This window comes from Metopolophium dirhodum, chromosome 4, assembly GCF_019925205.1.
Source record: "Metopolophium dirhodum isolate CAU chromosome 4, ASM1992520v1, whole genome shotgun sequence".
In the NCBI taxonomy this organism is placed as follows: Eukaryota; Metazoa; Arthropoda; class Insecta; order Hemiptera; family Aphididae; genus Metopolophium; species Metopolophium dirhodum.
In genome coordinates, this window is record NC_083563.1 from 37,875,981 (window position 1) to 37,897,416 (window position 21,436).

At 32.9% G+C, this 21,436-nt stretch overlaps 1 protein-coding gene across 3 annotated transcripts in view; it reads right to left on the reverse strand.

Moving 5' to 3' along the window:
- LOC132943994 (uncharacterized) overlaps nt 1-21,436 on the reverse strand; it is a 151,396-nt gene that overhangs the window by 25,087 nt on the left and 104,873 nt on the right. For all 3 annotated transcript variants that reach the window (XM_061013194.1, XM_061013193.1, XM_061013195.1), the window contains exon 7: nt 4,896-5,117. In XM_061013194.1, the coding sequence (XP_060869177.1) occupies nt 4,896-5,117 (222 nt within the window). The remainder of the gene's footprint in view (nt 1-4,895; nt 5,118-21,436) is intronic.

Here is a 21,436-nt window from a genome sequence, read left to right on the forward strand (position 1 = left end):
ACTTATCAGAATTCAATTAGACGACTGTCAGGCAGTGTACAGAGGCATTATCTGGTTAATAAGATATGGTCGGGTGGGGTACCCACCACTCGGTACTTGTGCTGTCTCGAAATAATACTTAATTATAATAAATACAATTCATGCTCACCGAGCTCTTCGTTGTACTATAGAATGTTGGTTGTGGTTTCACTGTTGATCAGGAGAAGTGTTTATCTTTAGAACAATGCTTAACTCATTTAGGTCGACTGAACAGATGTATCGTTTAGGAAGGAAAAGGTATAAGCGGAGCACAGACGACACGTGCATGCGGCCCGAATGATCGCAGCGTGAATACCGTAGATGAATATCGTAAAGTACTCGCTATTTGGGCGTACCCATACGTACCTATGTATAATACTTATTATTACAAAAGATGGCGTCGGAGGAGCGTACGAAAATGATTTCCGGCCACTTTATTACACGCAAATATATAGATATATTATAATATAATACTTGTATAATATTTTATGCTGGTCCCGTGACGTACATCTATATACAAGACGGCAAAGAGCTCTGAAGGGCTGGTGTGTAAATACACCGGATCTATAGATGAGTGTGCATGTGTGCGTGTATATATCGAGGGCAGCGATTTTAATAACTCTGGCCGCGTGATGACATTCCCCGGCGGCGGTCACAATATAATACAATTTATCATATCGAACCCATGGCACGTGTCATATATTATACTATAACAAATTATTATGATATAATGTATATATTATAATTTATATTATATTATAATTCATATTGAATTATATAATGTCCCGGTGGTGGTGGCTTGGTTGTCGATAATTATTATTATATCGACCAAACCGACTTGATGGGTATAATTTGTTTTTCTTTTTAAACTATATTTAGTACTCATATAACTAAGAATTAGGAAAAAAAATACCTAACTTTATTGAAAAGAAAATTAACTCAGTTCAGTTGAAAATTACTTCTTAATATTGATAAAAAAGTAATGGTTTTCGGTCGAAAGTTTAACAAACCCTAATCAAGTTATCAGTTAAAAGTTGAACATTTTTTTGCACTTTACGTTTTATATTAGAACCTGGAATACATGGACGGACGTAAAGAAAATTAGTATTTGGAATCGTTCATGCTATATTATTTACACTCTAAAATGTATGCACAATCCACTTAAACGTTAAACATCATAGAAATATTATAAAAATAGAAATAAATAGGTAATAGAAATTGAATTTTTTTGAAAATCAGAAATATTACAATTTATTAAATTTCTTACATTACGTATGATGTGAATTATTACTGACCATAGATTATTTTGAAGAGCCACAAATTGGTATTATGTCGTACACCTGTCACTTTTAGCGCAGTTGTTATAGTCATTATTATCACTAAATCACACCAGGGCGCAGTGTTAAAAATATCATTGTTATGAATGAGTAACTCAAACAATAACTGTTATTGTGAAATACCGGCAAGAATAGACCTGCAAAAGTGGTGTAGCTAAATTGCCTATCGTTTGCGCCGTGTTATCGTTATTTTATTATTCAAACGCATAAAAAAACATTATCCGGAAAATTCGCGATGAAAACGTGCACTGAGTATACGCACCACACCTAGCCAGTTGTCGTAGAATTTAATAGTTTTATTCTATGAGATAAAATAAACTTTACTCCGTACTTACCTCAGTCATGTTGAAAATTAGCTCGTTGGGTTTACATTACATATACACCGTCATAATGTGTGATAACCCTCGCGTGGTAGAAACTGACACGCCGAGGCAATATTAAAATCATCACAAAAAAATAACCAACCACAATTACATCCAAACCCTAATCAGGCATGTTATTATATATACATCATTAATAACTTTTATAATTTCCACGTCTAGTTACGAAGAGACGGAGCTCCGCGGCCGTCCGGAAAATCACTTGTGTGATATACTGAGACAGTAATATGCATATTATTTTATGCTTTTCGAAAAGTGCAACTACAAGCTCTCTCTCTCTCTTTCTCGTGCATACACACGCACACACCGACGCATACGGTTGGATACGAATAAAGGAGCAGTATAAGGTCGATATGAGATATTTCAGGGTAGGAACCGGCAGTAAACGCGCGCGCCAAATAAAAATAGTACAAAAACGCCGCCGGTTGCAGAGAATAGTAACCGACCGACAGAGTTTCTAATCCGAAATCTACGCGGCGGCGGACAGATTTTCGCGAACGAAACGTGTCTGAAATAAAAATCGAAAAATCTCCGGGCGATTCGTATTCACTTCCGCAACGTAAAAGTTTGTGCGTGAAAAATGCGATAACCAGTGAATACACACAGCCGCCAGTACACTCGTCGTCGTATATATAATAGAATTCTAGTTTTGACAAATACCTAAATGCATATATGATATATAATATATGTATATGCATCATCGTGTACGATCGGACTCGTCATCGCGAAACGCAATTTTTCCAACTATTTACGTCCAACTACAATACTGCATAAACTTCGATGGCGTTCGTAAATTAAGTATAAGTTTTTATCGAGAAACATGAAAATATATTGAAAAGAGACGACCACCGCCGCCGCTGCCGTTACCTTGTAAACTTTACGACACATCTAAGAACGCTTGCTTATCGGGACACGTCGTTATAGATTATGTATATATATATATATATATATTTATTTACGATATTGATTTTTCCATTTCAAGCACTTTTGTTTTATTACGATTGGATATGGGACTTGTTTCCGCGAGTGCGATTGTGTACGATAATAAAAACAAACGTATCGCCTAAATCGCGGGTTTCTCGTATACAGGAGAACAAATTCGATCAACCATATCATTATGAATATTTCGTTATATCAATAAACGAGTTTAATTGAATAATAAAAAAAAAAACTATTGTATAAAACTGGAAAATATCTATGTAAATTAAACATGACTATGCAATTTAGAGTTCGAAGAAATTCAATTCGAATGGAAATTGGTTTGCGATCGGGCAACAAGTGGTGGTGGTGGTATGAAGTTAATTCTTTTCAATGACTTTTAATTGCTTTGAAATCAATTAAAACAAAAACTTTTTCACTTTTAAAATATGCTTACCATGAGACAAAGGGGTTATAAAATACATTATTTTAAGTATCATATTTTTTCTGCCACAATATAACCCCTATTTGGAAGTTTAATATTATTGTTCTTTGAAAGAATTAATTTGCCAGACATTAGTTATGGTTTAAAAGTTACTTCTGTGAAAACTTTTTAACAGTCGTGCGACACTCGGTTTTGAGGGCGTCATAAATCACAAAGTTTTTTTTTTCAAGACATTAGTAAGTATGACGCACCCCTAAGGTATACACCTTAAAATAACATTACACTTGGGTTAGGCGAAGTTTTAAGACTATTATAAACTACCATTCGATGAGACTTTCGTGTCACGATTACACGCGCTATGACGTATACATCAAATCGTAAGGCTTGTGAAATATTGTATGTACACGAGTCGAATAAATAAATCAAAAAAATCGGAAAATATATATTTTTATTACTACTATCCACCTATCTAAAATTATATAATTTATTTGATGTTAAAGTACATGTTAAATTTATACATTTAGTGGTTACTTATCTTAATATGCTCTTAAAAAGGAAACTATTTTACTTTCTCAAATAGGCATTCATGTGGTTTAGAACCGCAAAAGGTAATAAAATTAAATTGAGCGGGATAAATTTAAATATTTAAACAAAATAAACAAATGGCTTATTTAATTATGAACATATTAATTATTGAATGGTTTTTAGAGATTACATTTTACAACAGACAACTTGTAAAATATATGAGCTGGAGAAATTGCTGATACTTAACAAACACACTAGTCTCCGATTATTATCTTCCCTCGGTATATGATACATCGTTGTTTTTAATTATATTTTTGACCTGGATATTTCATCGAATACGAAAAACGCATCGAAATGGAACTCAATTCAATAAAGTGTTTTTGACGTTATTCAAATTTTAAGTTATTATTATAAACATGAGTAAAAGTTTAAAATAAATTAAATAGAGTTATATATGGAATGAATAACTTTAAATTCAAATTTAAAGTCTTAATTTTAAAATAAGAAATCTTATCAAAAGAAATTTGTTATATTCAAATTTTAAATGTTTTTTGTAAGTTAATTAAAACTTTAAAGGTTTTATAATCAACATTACATTCTACGAGTGATGAAAAATCCCGATCATATTATATACAAATACACATGAACAATTAAGAGAACTTTTGTACCGTAGCGTTTTCAACTTCAATTGTAAAACATTTATTTATCAGAAATCTCATTTTTAAAAAAAGAATATGGCTGGAATTAATGCACATTTTTAAACAATTGCTGTCTGAAGAACATTATACTTCTATTTCTGAAAGAGGATATATTACACACTTTTGAACATTTTTATTGCGTTCAAATGTGGGTTCTTAGAAAAGTACATTCCTCTCTCCATTTAGAATCTAAAATATAAATGCTTTATCGATCTGTTCAGAATCAACAGAAATACTAGAATTTTAAGATATTTACATACCACGTGGTTGGTTTGTATTGAACAATTTTGTTCGAACATTAAGACACATAAACTGTAATGCCGATTTAAGAATAACCGTAATTTGTATACACGTTATACAAAAAAAAATAAGTATATTAAATAAAATCTAAATATATAATTAGACCTGATACTATACATTGGATGTGAGAACTGAAGGCAATTTCATTGGATGCATTTTAATGAAGATTATGAAATAGTCTGGATTTGATGACGATGGATAGTGCGTGCGTACTGCGTATGTATAAGTAGCTAAATATATATATTACAATATTATATGATTGCTCTCGACTTACCTCTGACGAACTTCATCGTTCTTGACCCGTCAGTGGGCGACGACATACCATTACACGTTGCATCACCTGACTGGGCCATATCGAACGAACCACCTATCGATTTGCCCACAACAAAGCACCGATATTTTTCTTCGTCCGATGACGTAGGCGTATGTTCCAGCTTACCGATCATGTACTTTGTCGAACCGTCTTTCCACGTGGCCAAACACAACAGTTCCTCGACTGCAACATTATAAAAATAATAATTATTATAAATTAATAAAACGTTGAGAGAAAAAAATAATCACATAAATAATGTATGCGTATATGTGTTTAACTACACGGTGATTATTTTATTTTTAATATTCGTATTACATGAAATTATATATTGACGGTATGGTCAAGAGGTAGGAGAGGTGCGATTGCAATATGATATTGGCATGATGATGTGTATACATACAAATAATATAACTACAGCGACTTTGAACAAAGCACAACCGACGGTCAGTGACCGAGGGTAAATTATAGAAAAAAAATATTTTAATAAACTCGATATTAATTTATTATGCTAAATACTGAATTGTCGATTATAGTTGGATTCGTTTATGTATAATATAATATAATATACAGATTGAATATACTATAGAAGTAATAATTACTCTAATCGTACGGCATGACGTTTAAAACATTAAACGCGTCGCTATTATTATTATTATTCAAAACAAATTAACTGTTCGCTATAGAAAGCAGTAGAAAATATTGTATTTGTTATACTTGATTTGAATTTACCATTATGCATATAAAATGGTTTTGTAGATAGATACATTTAATATTTTAATATTTGATTGAAGTATGATTCAAATATTTGAATTTAAGGGTTGTTATGTAAAAATAAAAATGTACATATTATGATACTTGTGAAATATTTAAAAAACACATATCGTTTTTACGCAAATCATTGGCAATTTAGAGCAGAACAGTTGGCTTTCAAGTACATCGTGTTGCGCTAGAGGGGGGAAAACATGAAAATTAATAAATGAAAGATAATTTGGAAAAGAGCCAAAGTGGCTTTTTGAGTTTCCCATAAACGAACATTTCACTCGCGTTCCCTTCTCATAACACGCGCAGAGATAAAGCACATACTTAAAATAATTTAACTTTTTTAATTTTTATTCAAAACTGTTGCTATGACGTTCAGTATAATACTCTATAATTACACACAATGATATATTATGTCATCGATGTGTATTTCGACTGGAGTGTGAGCATAACAAAAAAAAAAACAAACAAAAAACTCCTGCACAAATACCGGAGGAGACGACTTTTTAGATTTTTATGTATGTAAAATACTTGAAACACAATTGCTACATTCAAACAACAGCCGTTAAAGGATACCCAAGCAATTTGTAATTTTAAGTACGGTTATAGTTAGGTATAGCTCCAAACAATTACCGTTAATGACATTCCACTTGGAACGAGAAAAAAAAAACCGTGTACACATTTGATGTGCTCAATTCGTTTTTTTTCCCACAAGGAGAGTGCGCTTCAGAATTCACAGAATGTGAACAAATGATAAGTATTCGCGAGGGGGTAGATCAAAACACAAGCGTCAAACAAATTGTTCTGGTACAGGGGGCACGATCAATGAACGTTTGTATTTAATGGGCGACCATGCGGGAGATGAAAAATGCTTGTATTTAACAACTTTTCAGTGTGGGTAATGCGATCGCCTTTCCAATTAATAGGGAAAATAATTATATCCTTGCGTTGAAAACACTATTTTCTTAGAAAATGATTTCCATAGAATTTACGAGATTATCGTTTCGACAGAAAACTTCGCCATGAGAAAAAGAAAACAAAGTACCAACATTATTTGGAGCTATTTACACGGGGGTTGAACTATAATACCATATTATATCGAACGGATATCATTTTTGTTGGAAGCGTCGGGCAGAAGGAATTAAACCGACAAATTGCGTTTAAAAACGTTTCATTTAAACGAATATGACGTGATGTTTACCTCCGTAGAATAGATTGTAAAAAATTAAAACAAAATATAATATAAATAATATAATAGATGAGGCTGAAGCTGAAATACAAATATTCGATTTACATTCGGTAATATATGTATTTGTTCCAACACCCTTCAGACAAAAATGGGGAGGACAACTAGTGTTAGTTGTGAGCGTCATGGTAACGTTGTTCATCAAATAATAAAACGAATGAAAATTAGGACGATTTCAAAAAATTAATTTTCAGAGAAACCAAATAACCGACAAAAAATCGAATTTTCCAACTGGCCAAATTGAAAACAATTTCCGTTTGACTTCCGAGAGTAATTTGTTTAAAGTCAATACGTTTATCGACGAATGCTCGTATACGCATTATAAATATTTAAACTATATTGTTGTGTGCACATCATGATGGTTAGACGACTGACAAAGGCGTATACGGTTTTATCGTCGAAATGTAGCGACGGGGCGTAACTGCAACTGAAAGGTACGATGAGACACCGTAAAATATAAAGCGACAAAAATTTGAAATTGTTTGAGATAACTTATAGGTAAAGTATGCAAGACTACATAAATTAAAAACTATATAAACAAAAGCCACCACTGTATACGTCACTCTAAGTGACGGTATAATTGACGTGCCGAGTGGCGGATCTGGACGTATAGCGACACAAATTTTCAGCTTAATAATTCAAGTAGATTTAGCTTGAAACTAGTGAGCACTTCCGTAAGTTAACACTAAACACACACACTGCACGGTCGTCCGCGGTGACGACGAAAAGTGAATGGTGTACATTGTACGGTTAAACGTTTCAATTTATTAGAAGACGATAAATTTCGTAGGGATCCCTGGTATTCCGAATTATTATTCTTTGGTTTTTAGACTGCGGTTATACGTGTAGCGCGTAAATCACGCGATAACAACGGGAAATGCGTGGTGTATCTGTTTCGAGTGTAAAATATACTCTGTGTAAACGTCGTTGTCGTTATACATTCACAATATATAATATATTATATACATATATTATCATATGATTTTGAACTATTCCTAATGCTCACCGCCCTTACTTCGGCTAATAGTGTTTTCCCCGTGTAATTTATGTGTCTTGAGAACAACAACTCAACACAATAGCCAAGCCAATACCACTGCCACCGCTCTAGACCCGGTAACTTTATCGTAAAACGCGATTCATAACCTAACATTTTCTTCTTCCGGTTTGCATGAAACTCAGACAAATCCAGGGCGATAAATTTTCATTAACTTCACTACCGTATAACTAAACTTATTAAATTCCAAAAGAGATACAAAAATGGAAAATATTATTACAAGTATTTTTATGGCAGTGACCTATATTTGAGAACAATAATGCCACAAACAAGGAACATCTAATTCCTGTGTTTAATTTTAAACTTATGTACAAGGACAAGATTATAACCATGATTGCGGTTTATATTTTAAAAAAAAATCACTTAGTTTAAAATAAAATAATTTGTATACTATTTTTATTATTACAGTACTTTTAACTGTAAACATGGAAAAATTAGCCATTTGCTGTACAATATGTTATTATACAGTTGTTAATATTAATTAGAGTAGTAAATATAATCAATATTATAGTGATTTGTATAACAATAGCAATTAATAGGAAATTAGACATAATTATACTGTACTGAATTCTGATTACTTATAAAAGGTACCCTTATACTGTATACTCTCGTTTAGACTATAAAAGGAACAAATCCCTCCAACCCACTTGCATAAGTGACATAATTAATAACCAACAAGCTGGAAACTTATTTAAGACAAAGTGTACAAATGAATATGATGATAACTCAACACCGGAACTAATATTTAAATATGATTATACATCGGATATACTATTGGGTAAGTGAGCTAATAATATAGAAATATAATAAATAAATAAAAAGTGGTCAAGTATAATTATAGGTGTCGAGTAGGTCACTGTAATGTATATTGTGTTAAATTTGAATTCAATGATAAATCATTAGGTACATACGAAAAATGATTCTGAGCGAAGACGGATTATATTACTTATATAAGTATATTTTATGATAATATTGCTGTTAAGGTAATTTATGTTGCTATTAGTAATACAGTAGGTTGAATAAATGTTTGCAGAAAACATTGCATTTGAATATAATATGCCATTGTGGGTATAAAATATAACAATGTAATTCAAAAGTTTCAAGTACTCACGAATAATATTTCTAAATTACAACAAAACAACTAAAATCGTTTGCGTCGTTTAATTCCGTCCTAACTTGAACTTAAAATATCTACCTATGAAAAAAAATGTGAACCCTTATTTTTTTTTTTAGGAATTTTCGATTTTGACCTTTCAAAAGTATCGACTAGATTCAGTTTGTCGTCAATAAACCACCATTAAAGTTGAAACCGAAGCATATTTTCAAATGATTTTCGTAAATGCACACACACAAACACATCATCGTAAAATCGATACATTCATCATCTCTATACTTTCAGAATCTAATGCTAAAACAAACCGTGAATGTACAACAGTGTTCAATAGTGTACATATATATAGGTATTATACACTGCACGGGATATGTCGGTATATTTATTTGCTGTTTGATTATAGTACTCGACCGATGTTCCTAGTAAATTATTAGATTACTACAATTATTATTACACCGGATATTTGAATACACACCAAAATTCCTCGAAAACAGAATTTCGAAAACTCAACGAGTTGTCCGGATGAAATACAGATAGAATTTAACCGAAAACTGATGTTTGGGATAGTTGAATTATTTATTCGGATGTTTGGTCTGTCAAATTTGTTTGAAACAAAAAAAAGTAAAAAATAAAATAAAAATACTGCACGGGAACGTTATGTAATTCGTTGTGGAAAATTTATTATGCGAAAAGTTCTTGAGAACTTTGAATGCCAATGAGGCGCACACAAAATCTATACGGTCGCGATAAATCTGAATCCATTGGACGGCGAATTCATATATCACGGAACGTATTACAGGCAGCGTAGGGATATAAGGCGGTGCTGTGTCGTGTTGTACTAGTGCACATGAATTGCCTATCCGAAAGGCCACGCAAAGACGAGTGTACGGAATTATTATTTATTATATTTTTCAATAATTCACCAGAGAATTCCATCACGGGGGGTTTTTTTTTTTTATACATTTATACGTTTACCGTTGTCTCGGCAAAATGCCGGAGAAATGCGATTAAAAACATGCAAGGCTTATTGAACCTTTTATTTCTGTTTTTTATGTGTATACATTTTTTTATTGTTTATTTGACAAAAGCGGAGCCACACGGAACTGTAGCGTGGCTCTCACGCTAAAAAAAAACCAAACAAACAAACAAAACAAAAACAAAAAAGCTGAAACGGAATTCTATTAAGCTCTGAAAGCTCGAACAATGGGAGGAGGAAAATAATATTTTACTTTTTTTTCAACCCACCAACCCACTTTTTTAGACAAAAAAAAATCATCAAAAAAAAAAAAAAAAAAACGCTGTAGTCGCGTGAGGAATCGCCTTTTGGGTTTTTGTTGCAGAAAAAAAAAAACAGACCATAAATAAATACACACTGAGACGCATATTATAACCCGGCGCCGTACGATAAATACGCTTCGCGCGCACGCGCACGTCGCGTCGTAGCGGCAGGCAGAAGAGGAGGTGAATAATATTCAAAACTTTTGGTTCGTCGATAATTATTGATATTGCCGACACAAAGTTTTGGGAGACTGAAAGAGATACGACGGCGGTAAAGTTTTTTTACGCAATGATAGCACCGCAGAACATAATCGTACATAATTATAGTATACAACACGTATATACCTTCTATATTATATACATTATACTTTGAAAATAAATAATATTGTTGTTTTATTGCTCGACAGCTGTGTACTGTGTAGTTATTTTTTATTGGATCACCGGTGCGGCGACTGCAGGGAACTTGAGTTTTGTTTTGTATATTAAAAAAATATATTATACAATATGTATAATTCAGTTAAGGTTTTGGAATGTCTGAAAAACACAATTATTATACGGCGATAAAAAGTATATGAACCAATGTTTCTGTTACGCAATCTTGATTGAACTAAAATAGGATAAACTCATTTGAAACAAAAATAAGCGACTATTTGTATAATATAACCTACCTATACACTATTATTATGTACATCTATTATATATTATGTATACATATTATATCTGTGTATGTATGGACAAAACATTTTGAATTATTCACCGAAAGCGGAATCATGAATGTTTAAATTTATTGCATGCAAATGTTTTTCAACCCATTAACAAACGCTCCGAACAAAAGGTAACGTATTGTTATTTTTATCATCTTTATTTGATCGATAACCGTACACACGCGTAGCGTAGCGTGAAATATTTCAAACGATACGAGCAATGTCAATGATGGTGTTCAGTCACATTTTATATATTTGATTGTTTTGCTTTATATTGCATTCGATAAGTTAGACAGAAATACGTCCCAAAAATCGGGGGTTTCAGAGGACATGTATCGTTTTATACCAAGTGCACTTAAAAAATTATCGACTGTGTAATTTCACTATTCGAAGTGCCGGTTTGATTGGAGAGTCGTCTTATATTATATCTTGTCAACGACATGTCGACATAATAGGTACCTAACCTATAACAAAAACATTAATAATGGTTTTTGCCTACCTATTGCCAATACGACACGGTTAAGAATATGTCTGTTATGATATTACCGCAGTCAATATTCGCGTCAAAAACATATACTTATAACTTATAAGTAGTATATGACAATAACAGCTAAAGAGCCATGGAAAAGTAACCGGCAGGTATATGCGGAACGAAAGTCGTAGAAAACAAGCTAGAAATATTTCGGTGCGTCACGCCGCCGGTGCAATATAGATTTTGGCTTTTTATTATTTCGGGACCGAGCGAGAGCGCAGTGCGGTTATACCTCATCGGAACATGCAAACACACTGCGCCCCTCCTTTGTATCGCGAGGGACAATCTCGTGTTTATTTCGCGTGCGACACTATATACAACAGGCCGTTTTATTCGGTCGCGATCGATATTATAATACTTGACCCAATTATTGAATATAGTGTAAATATACGCACGTAAACTCCTCCCGCGATTGTCTGTTTTTGCGATGACAGAGGGAAGTATACGTACAATAATATCACTGCGGACGATTCATGGACGACGATTGAAAACGGCGTAGGTTAGGTAGGATGTGTGTGTGCACGAGGTGAAGTTAGGTATAAGATTTCTGTGTCATTTATATTTACACACACACACACACACACACACACACATATACCTAAATCTGTTGTACAGACCACAGAAACAGTTCATCAGCTATTATTATAAATATTATGATGTCGAATAATAAAGATAAATAATTCGTATGTTATGTCACACGCCTATATATATATGTGTACTAGAATATCGAGGACTTGTCTACCTATATATTTTGTCTGTTTGCCAACTGAAAAAATTGTGACACGAGATGCTTCATCTGTCAACGTGAAGACAAGTATTATGTGATTTCTAGTGTTATAAAAGTCTGTGAGAGACGTGAGTTTGTTACATTATACTTCGAAAAATATAATATAGCTTAGGAATGACGCGATATAGTCGAGTCACAAAAATATTGTTCACTGCGTGTCTGCGTTCAGCGTACGCTCATCTGTTTTTGTGTCATGTTTATTATAATTCACGTCATTTATAATATAATATGAAATATTCTAGACTATATTTTAGTTATCTGTTTGATGTGTTTATTTTATAGCACAGTGCCGCGGGGACGGATATATCACACACTGGATAGAAGGTCGATCGAGTGCACAGGTTTTTATACTGCGCTCACACTATATAGACATAAACGCATAATTTGTGTATAGCAAAATGGACAGGACATGGTCTACAATACTTAATGCAAGAGAGGTTCTGCGACCGGAAAGGCGGCCGACCGAGCAAATCATGTATTGTGGAAACTATATTATATTATATTGTATTATATTATAACCATGCCGAGATAACTATCATCAGCTCATAATAATTAAATTACAACGTATGTAGCTAAATCCTCCGAGATCCACAGTTCTATTATCTGTAGTAGGTGCATTATTTATTTATTTTTACACGACATAATATACTATAGGGATATGCACGGAGGTATCCGTCAGCCAGCCGGAAAACTGTAGTAGTTCCCGGCATGTCCGGCCTTATAGATTCACACCACGATCTAAGATATACAGGTTAGGTTAGTACTGACTACTAAACTGAGTTCTTTATGGTGCTGGAAATTACAGTAAGCGCATCCCGTAAGAAAAAAGTTAATTATAGTCACGGTTTAAGATATACCTATATAGGTATAGGTTAAATCGTGAGTACAGTGTACCCTACCGTGGTGTAAGTATAGAGGGTGCTGGCATCTTTTTTCACAGCTGATTTTCTGAGTCAATCTCATAGTCAAACTTTAATCAGTTTGCAGGTAGATCGATGAGAGTACATAGATCGATGTACAACTTGTATATCTTAAATAGTGATTCATACAGACGGGGGTATCTGTATCTCTATATCCGTATGAATAATTAGTAGTGTGCCATCGATGTAAGTCGACCGTGGACGAGACGAAAATGACAGCACACCCGTCGTTTTTTCGGCGTCCGGTAAAACGCGGCGGCGAATAGAGTGCGAACAATCGCGGCGTGTGTCGCTCGTCGATGAGTGCCACAGTGCGCAGCGCTGGCGGCGGTTTCGCGAAGTTAGTAAGTCTCGTTAAGTGGCAGCTTGATGGCATCGTCTACACCGTCGCTGCGAGGCGAACATCTGCGATAAAATGTTTATCATATTACCCAGTGTTTCATCCACCCCCATATCCACCTATATATGTCGTCCGATCTTGCCCCCCCCCCCCCAATTCTCAACCAGCCAACCCATTCGTCCATTTCGTCCGACTTGTCTGGTAAAATTTTCACGACCGTATACCGCACTTCTCGTCCCGAGTCCTAATGATGAAAGTTTCGGACGCGGCAATCGTGCAAACGCCGTAACGGCAACTTTTCTTTGAGAACAAACTGCAATATTTCATTTCCCGAGATAAACTTTATCTAATTCTTTTTTTTCCGTTTTTTTATTTTTGGGTTTTTTTTTTTATTTTTAACATTTGATTGTTGAACTTACTTAGATTGAGCCCATTATCCATGTTATATTCTCAAATTGTTTTATAAAATACAATGTTTTCGACCAGTCTCAACTATCCCACATAAGAATATCTTCAATCGCATACATTGCGCCTAATCCTCTTATTTGTTATTTTATTGGTAATCAGATGGATTCAGAACTTTGTACTCTTGTTATTCAATTACAATCAAGACGAAATTCATTGTTCAGCCGAGATTTTCTCGCGATAAATTAGGTTAGTTGATATAATAGAGGCCATAGGGTATCAACAATTATATATTAATGATAAAACGGAAGTTTTATAACAATTGTATATCTTGGGAAAAGAAATAATGACCTGATAGCATATAAATAACACACAAAACATTATTGAAACATTTAAATCGAAATACTGAAGTGATAAAATAATTTTCAAGCGTATAATATCTATATAGTGATGCTACGCGATAAGATTTATAAAAAAAAGACAATTTGAATACAGCATAACAATGAAGTTGACTTATTAATAATTGTCTCTAATATTCTTATTTTAAATTTGTATTTTAAACGCCATTGTATTTTTTGGGGAGAAGAGGGTTGGGCTAAATATAATTAATATATTTTTATTTATTGTGTCTAAAAATATAATAGGGGAAGTGGTGACACCCTTTTACCCCTCAAATAATTAATTTATAGTAGAGCACATGTGCAGATATTATATAGCACTAAAGCAGTCCTTTGAGTTTTGTACAATTATTGTAAAATTAGTAAAAATATACTAAGTCAGTATTAATATTATTCATATTATACAAATTGATAATTATATTATGGTAAAGATTATCTACCGGGCACTCGATAATAATATATCGTTTGTAGAATGATGAATTATTACAAGCATCAAAACTAATAATACTTAATGATTGTATAGCAACAGAATACTGTAATGTGCATACCTACTAATTGTCGTTTAAACGTCACACAATACAATAAACCACGCTCTGTACACATATATCACTAATCTGTCTACAGGTTCGTGGCACTACTCTAAAAACATCTGGTATTAAATCGTTTCGGGAGTATAGATCATACTATTCGAAGGTTATAAACTAAAATCGAGTACCTACGCAGTACACACGATGAAGTTTTTGTTACATTTTTATCTATGATTATTGTCGAAGGAAAATAAATTAGTTGTACAAAGTTCAATATAAAAACGAGAAAAAATTTATTATTTAACCTTAGAAAATAAATATATATCTATCATCAAGATATTCAAAAAATATTTTAAAGTTAGTAAATGCTGATAAATAAGAGTGAACTGTATACTATATTATATTTATTAAGATAGTGACTAGCTACTTGTCAACTCGTCTGGAGTTCTATAGAATTATAGTTATAGTCGTATTATACGTATAATAATAAAAAAAAGAAGAAGACATTAGTAAATATAATACACGGTTCATATATTATATCGAAGGAAGTTAAAAAGTGACAGAAATTGAACGCTTCCGCGTGGAACCCTAAATTCTTCTACCGGGCTTACTCGAGTGTAACTTCCTTTTAGTATAAAACATTTCCACCATGAAACCTTTGCCTTCAAGCCAAAACGATTGTCTTATTAGCCATAGTAAAACAAACACTAATGGTTCTATTCCACGTAAATGGATACGCTCTACCATACAATAATAGTCAAACGAAATTATACTCGAGGATATGACAGTAAAATCGGTAGTCATAAATGGAAAATTATAATTTTATTGAAATATTGTTTTATTGAATTTAAAATGTTTACTTTGTTTATATTATGTGCACGCATATATATTTCTTTTACTAGAGCAACATGTTCAAAAAATAATATCAAATATTATCGTCCATTGAGGAATTACAAATTTATTCGAGACACAAAAATAGTAAGTAATATAATCTTTTGAATAGAGATACTCCGTAACTCGAGGTTAAGAATAAGATTTATATAGTTCCGCAATATTTCAAAAGGAAAATACCTACAACTGTATTATAGAACCACAATGAAAAAGTTAGAATAATAATGCAATTTTTTTTTCGCATCCAACGTTTTAAAATACGTCGCGACAGTATAACAAATAGGTTTTATATGAGCAAGGAAAAAAAAATAGTAGTTAACATGGAATGTGAGGAATTCTCATGTCACGCATTTTCTAGAAGAATTACCACTTGTTGCCCAAGCAATAAGGGCGGCTCCGGTGGTTGTACTTCTGCATACACTTCAAACGAATGTACCCCGTCGCACCACCCATTGTGTGCCACGGGCCGTCGCCGATCTTTCGCGGGACGAGGAGGGTTAGAAGAAAGCTTTTGTCTTAGATCTCGTGCAGATGAGCTCCGTTACAACGGTACTTAATAAATTTATATATTTTATATATATATATATATAATATTAAGTTCTTCATTCACACACCACCCGGTCGGGACACGGCTGTCGCGTGCGTATTTGCACTTTGGAAATTCATTAAACGTAGCTGTCTTCGCCGTCTCGGAGTAAAAGTTCATCTCGCCCGGCGCGAGACAACACGAAAATAGTTATTAAGTTTATTAATATTAACAATACGTAAGAGGATTAAAAACTACCGTCGCGTGCGTTTGACTCTCGCGGCGGCGGTGGCGGACGGTCGGAGAGAGATGAGATACATATTACACAAACAGAGTAAAAACGAAATATACGCTCACGGGCACACGCGCGCACAATCGGCGGCGTCATAGAGTGGGTGCAGTGCGCGAGAGGGAGCGTCCCCCCCCCCTCGGGGGCCGGATGTCGACGGCGCGGACGGGAGGAAATCGTCTGTGCGTCGCGCGAAAGGATTCCTTTGTTCGCGGTCGAATAATGGCAGTTATCTGCCGTCGGGTCCGTTAGCGGTTACGATATTCCCCAGCCTCAGGCCGTATCTCCACGCGTTATATTGGTGTAATACGCCGTACACTGTGGCTATATACAGAGAGAGGTATTATATATAAAAGGTATATTATACCTATTACCCGCGGGCCCCGTCTAGGCAACGTAATGTGGTCCGGACAGATCGCGGCCCTCAGCCCCGCGGGCGTACAACGCGCAATTGCACGCGTTACACCGTTTAATTATTATTATCATTATTATAATAATTATCGTTATAATACAATATTGCATAGGCGTACTATTATATTATATTATTTCTGCGATTATATTATATTATTGTACTCTCTCATTCAGTATACGATAATAGACCAGTGGTTCCCAACTCGACTCGTGCCACGATCCACTATATTGCGAATGTTTAATCACGCACTGCGGACCATTTTTTTGGTAGCTAATATAATTCCCAAATAATTAATTGTTATCGGTCACGCAATTATACATTTCCACGTAAATCACCAACGCCACTTCAGGACGACAAATTACGTAGAGTTGTGATTACTCACAATATATTTGGTCGATTATTTAATTTTTAGGTTATACCATTTTATTTCAAATACTTAAAAGAAACCATGAAAATGAATAAAACTCGTTTGTACTACCACTAGTTATAGGAACCACTGACATAGCGAATAATACGTGTATTATTATTGAACTGAGCTATTGTGACCATGACCGAAGTGAGCCTCACTCGGTGAGGGTTCGCGGGTATTTCCAAAAAAAAAAATTAAAACTATTACAGGAAACAGAGTGTGACGCTGAACTTTTGGGGAGGTTTTTTTTAAGAGGGGGTTGATTTACGCGTCGGGTTCGGGCCGGGCCATCCGTTTCGTTAGAAATCGACCTCATCGGTTTTGACCGTCGATTTGATTACCATAATTATTATTACACTGCCATTGCCCATTGTATATATGTGCCATCATATTTGGTAACCATTTTTTAATTTAACACCAAACACTGTTTATATAGCTACCTACCGAATTCAAAAACAATATATCAACATAAAAACAAAGTGCCCATGATATATGAAATATTAATTAATTAGAAACTATAGCGATAATATTATTATTATTACTGTCAGGTTAAAATGTATTAATATTGAAATATTTATGTTTTGCACTACGTCATAAAATGAAAAATTAGTTAACACTTATTTATGATAAAAAAAAATGTATTTAATTATTATTATTATAATTATTTAAAGTGGTTACAATTAATGTGAAAATACTCATAATAAAGTGGAACTAGAAAAGGAGTGGCTATTTTTATACGAGTCGTTTTATTGTGAGTTGTTCATCCAGGGGTACCTAAACAACATTTTTACCAACAATAAACGCTTTTTGATAATGGAATATCCATAATATTTCATATTTGAATAGGTTTATATTATATTATTATAATTTCTACATTTTATTTTAAATCTATGAATATTGTATATATTATTAAGTATATATAATATATATATATATTATACAATATATACCTTAATAATTTTATATTTATAATAGCAAAATGCGTTCTTAAGTGTACCCAATAATGATTTGCTTTAATGAATAATATTATTGTATGTACCTACATAAAACAACGATAGTTGACATTCAAATAATAAAAACAATTAATTATAACACACGCATGATTCCTAAGTAGCGAAACTCGTACATAGATTGAAAGGAACACAATATTTATTTACAATAAAATTATTGTTTTATATAATAGCATTTTTATCGCAGTTTTTTAAAATAACAAATATAATTGTTCAATAATGATTTATTTCCATTCAATTTAATTTTTGTAACTTTTGATATATTGTGTTAATAAATAATTTATATATTTGTACACCAAAAGACTCACGATAAAAATATGGTCTCGCCAAAACGTCCAATACTCTAATAAAATATTATTTTTCATTGGCCAAAATGGAAAAAGTACAGTTTATCTGATATGGGTAATCTTTTTTCACCTGGTTTGGGAGGGGGACTTGGTCTGTTTACTCAAACAGCTTCGATCAGCCATGCAGGTTACTATATTCTTATTTATACGAATTGTTAAGAAACTCGTGTAACAAAAATCGTGAGAATTTAATATGGATAAAATGAATACAACTAATTTACAGATCGTTATTATACAGTATTTTTAGGTTTTGCATTGAAAGTAATTTAACAAGATTTGAATTAAATCTGTATCGTAATTAACTATTAGTTGATGTCTGCGTGATAAGTAAATCGGATAAAATTAAAAGCAGCTTAAAGGTCGAACGAAAATCAAATTTAAAGACCCAAAAACTTTTAAAAAGAGATTTTCGTTACGAGAATATAAAATAATAATCTATATAGTCTTAGAATGATATAAAAACTTTAATCTAATTTTTGGGTATACTTAAAGAAAATCCATACGACAGTCTCTTTGACGATGTATTAAAGAGAAAAATAAAACGCCAAACTCATTAAAAATGAAGTTTTTAAATAATTAAATCTTTGGGTATCTGGCAAAAAATAATTGAAATAAAACTTATCAAACGAATTTGATTTTAAGATATTATACATCAGTAATTACGGTTAATAGTATAAATTATAAGTTATGGTCAAGAGTTATGGCTGTTTAAATAATAATCATTGTATAAATATGAGGCATTAAAAAATATGCAATTGAACTTTGAAGTTAAGAATAATTGAATTAAAATTAGTTTTAGCAGTGATATATGAACAATAACTCTTTTGATATAACATTTAGGTATCAGTTCATTAATTAGTTTTCACAAGATATATTTGTATTTAATTAAAATTGATTTTATTAAGACATACCTTTATTTATAGATACTTATATATTTTTTATTTATTCAATACAAAATTAAACAATGTATATTGTGCAATGCAATTTATGATATATTGGAATTTTATATTAAGAAATTTGTGCAGGTTTCGATTTGAATGTCATACAAATAGTATAAGTATAAGATGATTCAAAATTTGTTTTTAAAAACCGTTACAATTTTATAATGTGAATAGAAATAGCATACACAATATTGTTGAACAAAATCTAATGAATAAATTGATCGAAAAATGGTATGTAAAAAAATATTTTTGGCATGTTTAAGGTTTTGAATTTAGGTTAAGTCAATATTTTTGTATTTTCCTGTATATTTTGGTGTAATATTCAAGGCACGAATTTACGGCATTTTGACGAAACCGCAAAACTCTTATAGCTTAACCAATAAATAGAGTGAAAAAAAAACACAAACACAAGACAATAGAGGTACATTTTAAACTTTTGGTTAAAGTTCGGTTTTGCGGTTCTCTTGAATAATATATGAAGTTTGCCGACGTGGTAGAGGGCTTGACGTGTATTATTGCCGACAATGACTGATGCCCAAGGTGCCTTATTACCTACTTGTGACACAAGCTTGTATAACAATAATAATGAGTTAGTAGACTATTCTCTTCGACACATACCTCACCCTATATATCATCCACGTTTGCCTCGACCAATATGTGATGGGTTGTATTGAATGAGACAGTTGATGCTAATACGTAAGAGGAATATAGAACATTATGAAGGATTTTATAATATAATAAGTAAAAACGATAATAACGATAATATTGAAAACAATTGCAGTTTTTCTAAATCAATAAATAGTGGGAATAACTGATTTTAAATTAATTTTTTTTTTACACTTTTTCTTTCTCTTTTATATAAGTTGATATGATATTGTCCAAATAAAAAAAATACTACTGAACCAATACGTTTGTTTTATGTTTAAGAAAAAATTAAATTTTCTTTTACTATATCGTTCAAGCAATATACTTACACTTAAAAAACTAATTTAAATTTTATGGCATTCACTAATATTTAGGGTTAAATCAATCGTATCACTATCAAAACGCACATTGCAAAACAATACAAACAAACATGGTTGAAGTGAACCCAGAGCAGTAAACACAATAATATATAACGTTGTCTAGTTAGTGGCCAAAGGATCTTTTGACGACTGATTAAAAAGCAACAAGTAGTACTATTTGTTATCTTTGTTAATTTACAACCAGCACCAGGCAGCGAGTTTCACGCAGCGAATTGGTTCGGTTGTGTAAACAGCAACAGAAACAACAAACATAATACGATCGATCAACGCGAGCAACCACCCGCGCACATGGCACATGTGGGATTTAGCGTGCGCCACCACCAAGACGAAACGATATATAATCACGGAGTGAACATAAAAATAACAAATCCCTCGTTTTATGTGAAATTTCACGACGGAAATCATTACACACAGGACGGTAAAAATAATAACAAATAACACACGTACACTCAGATATGAAATAACAAGGGGCAAATGGGAGGGAGGGGGCAGAAGGGGAAAAGGGCTTAAAAATGTGTGGCCAGGGAAGAGGGGAGCTAAGTAATAAAAGTTTTTCCCTTAAACGGATTACCGACGATGATGGATTACGCG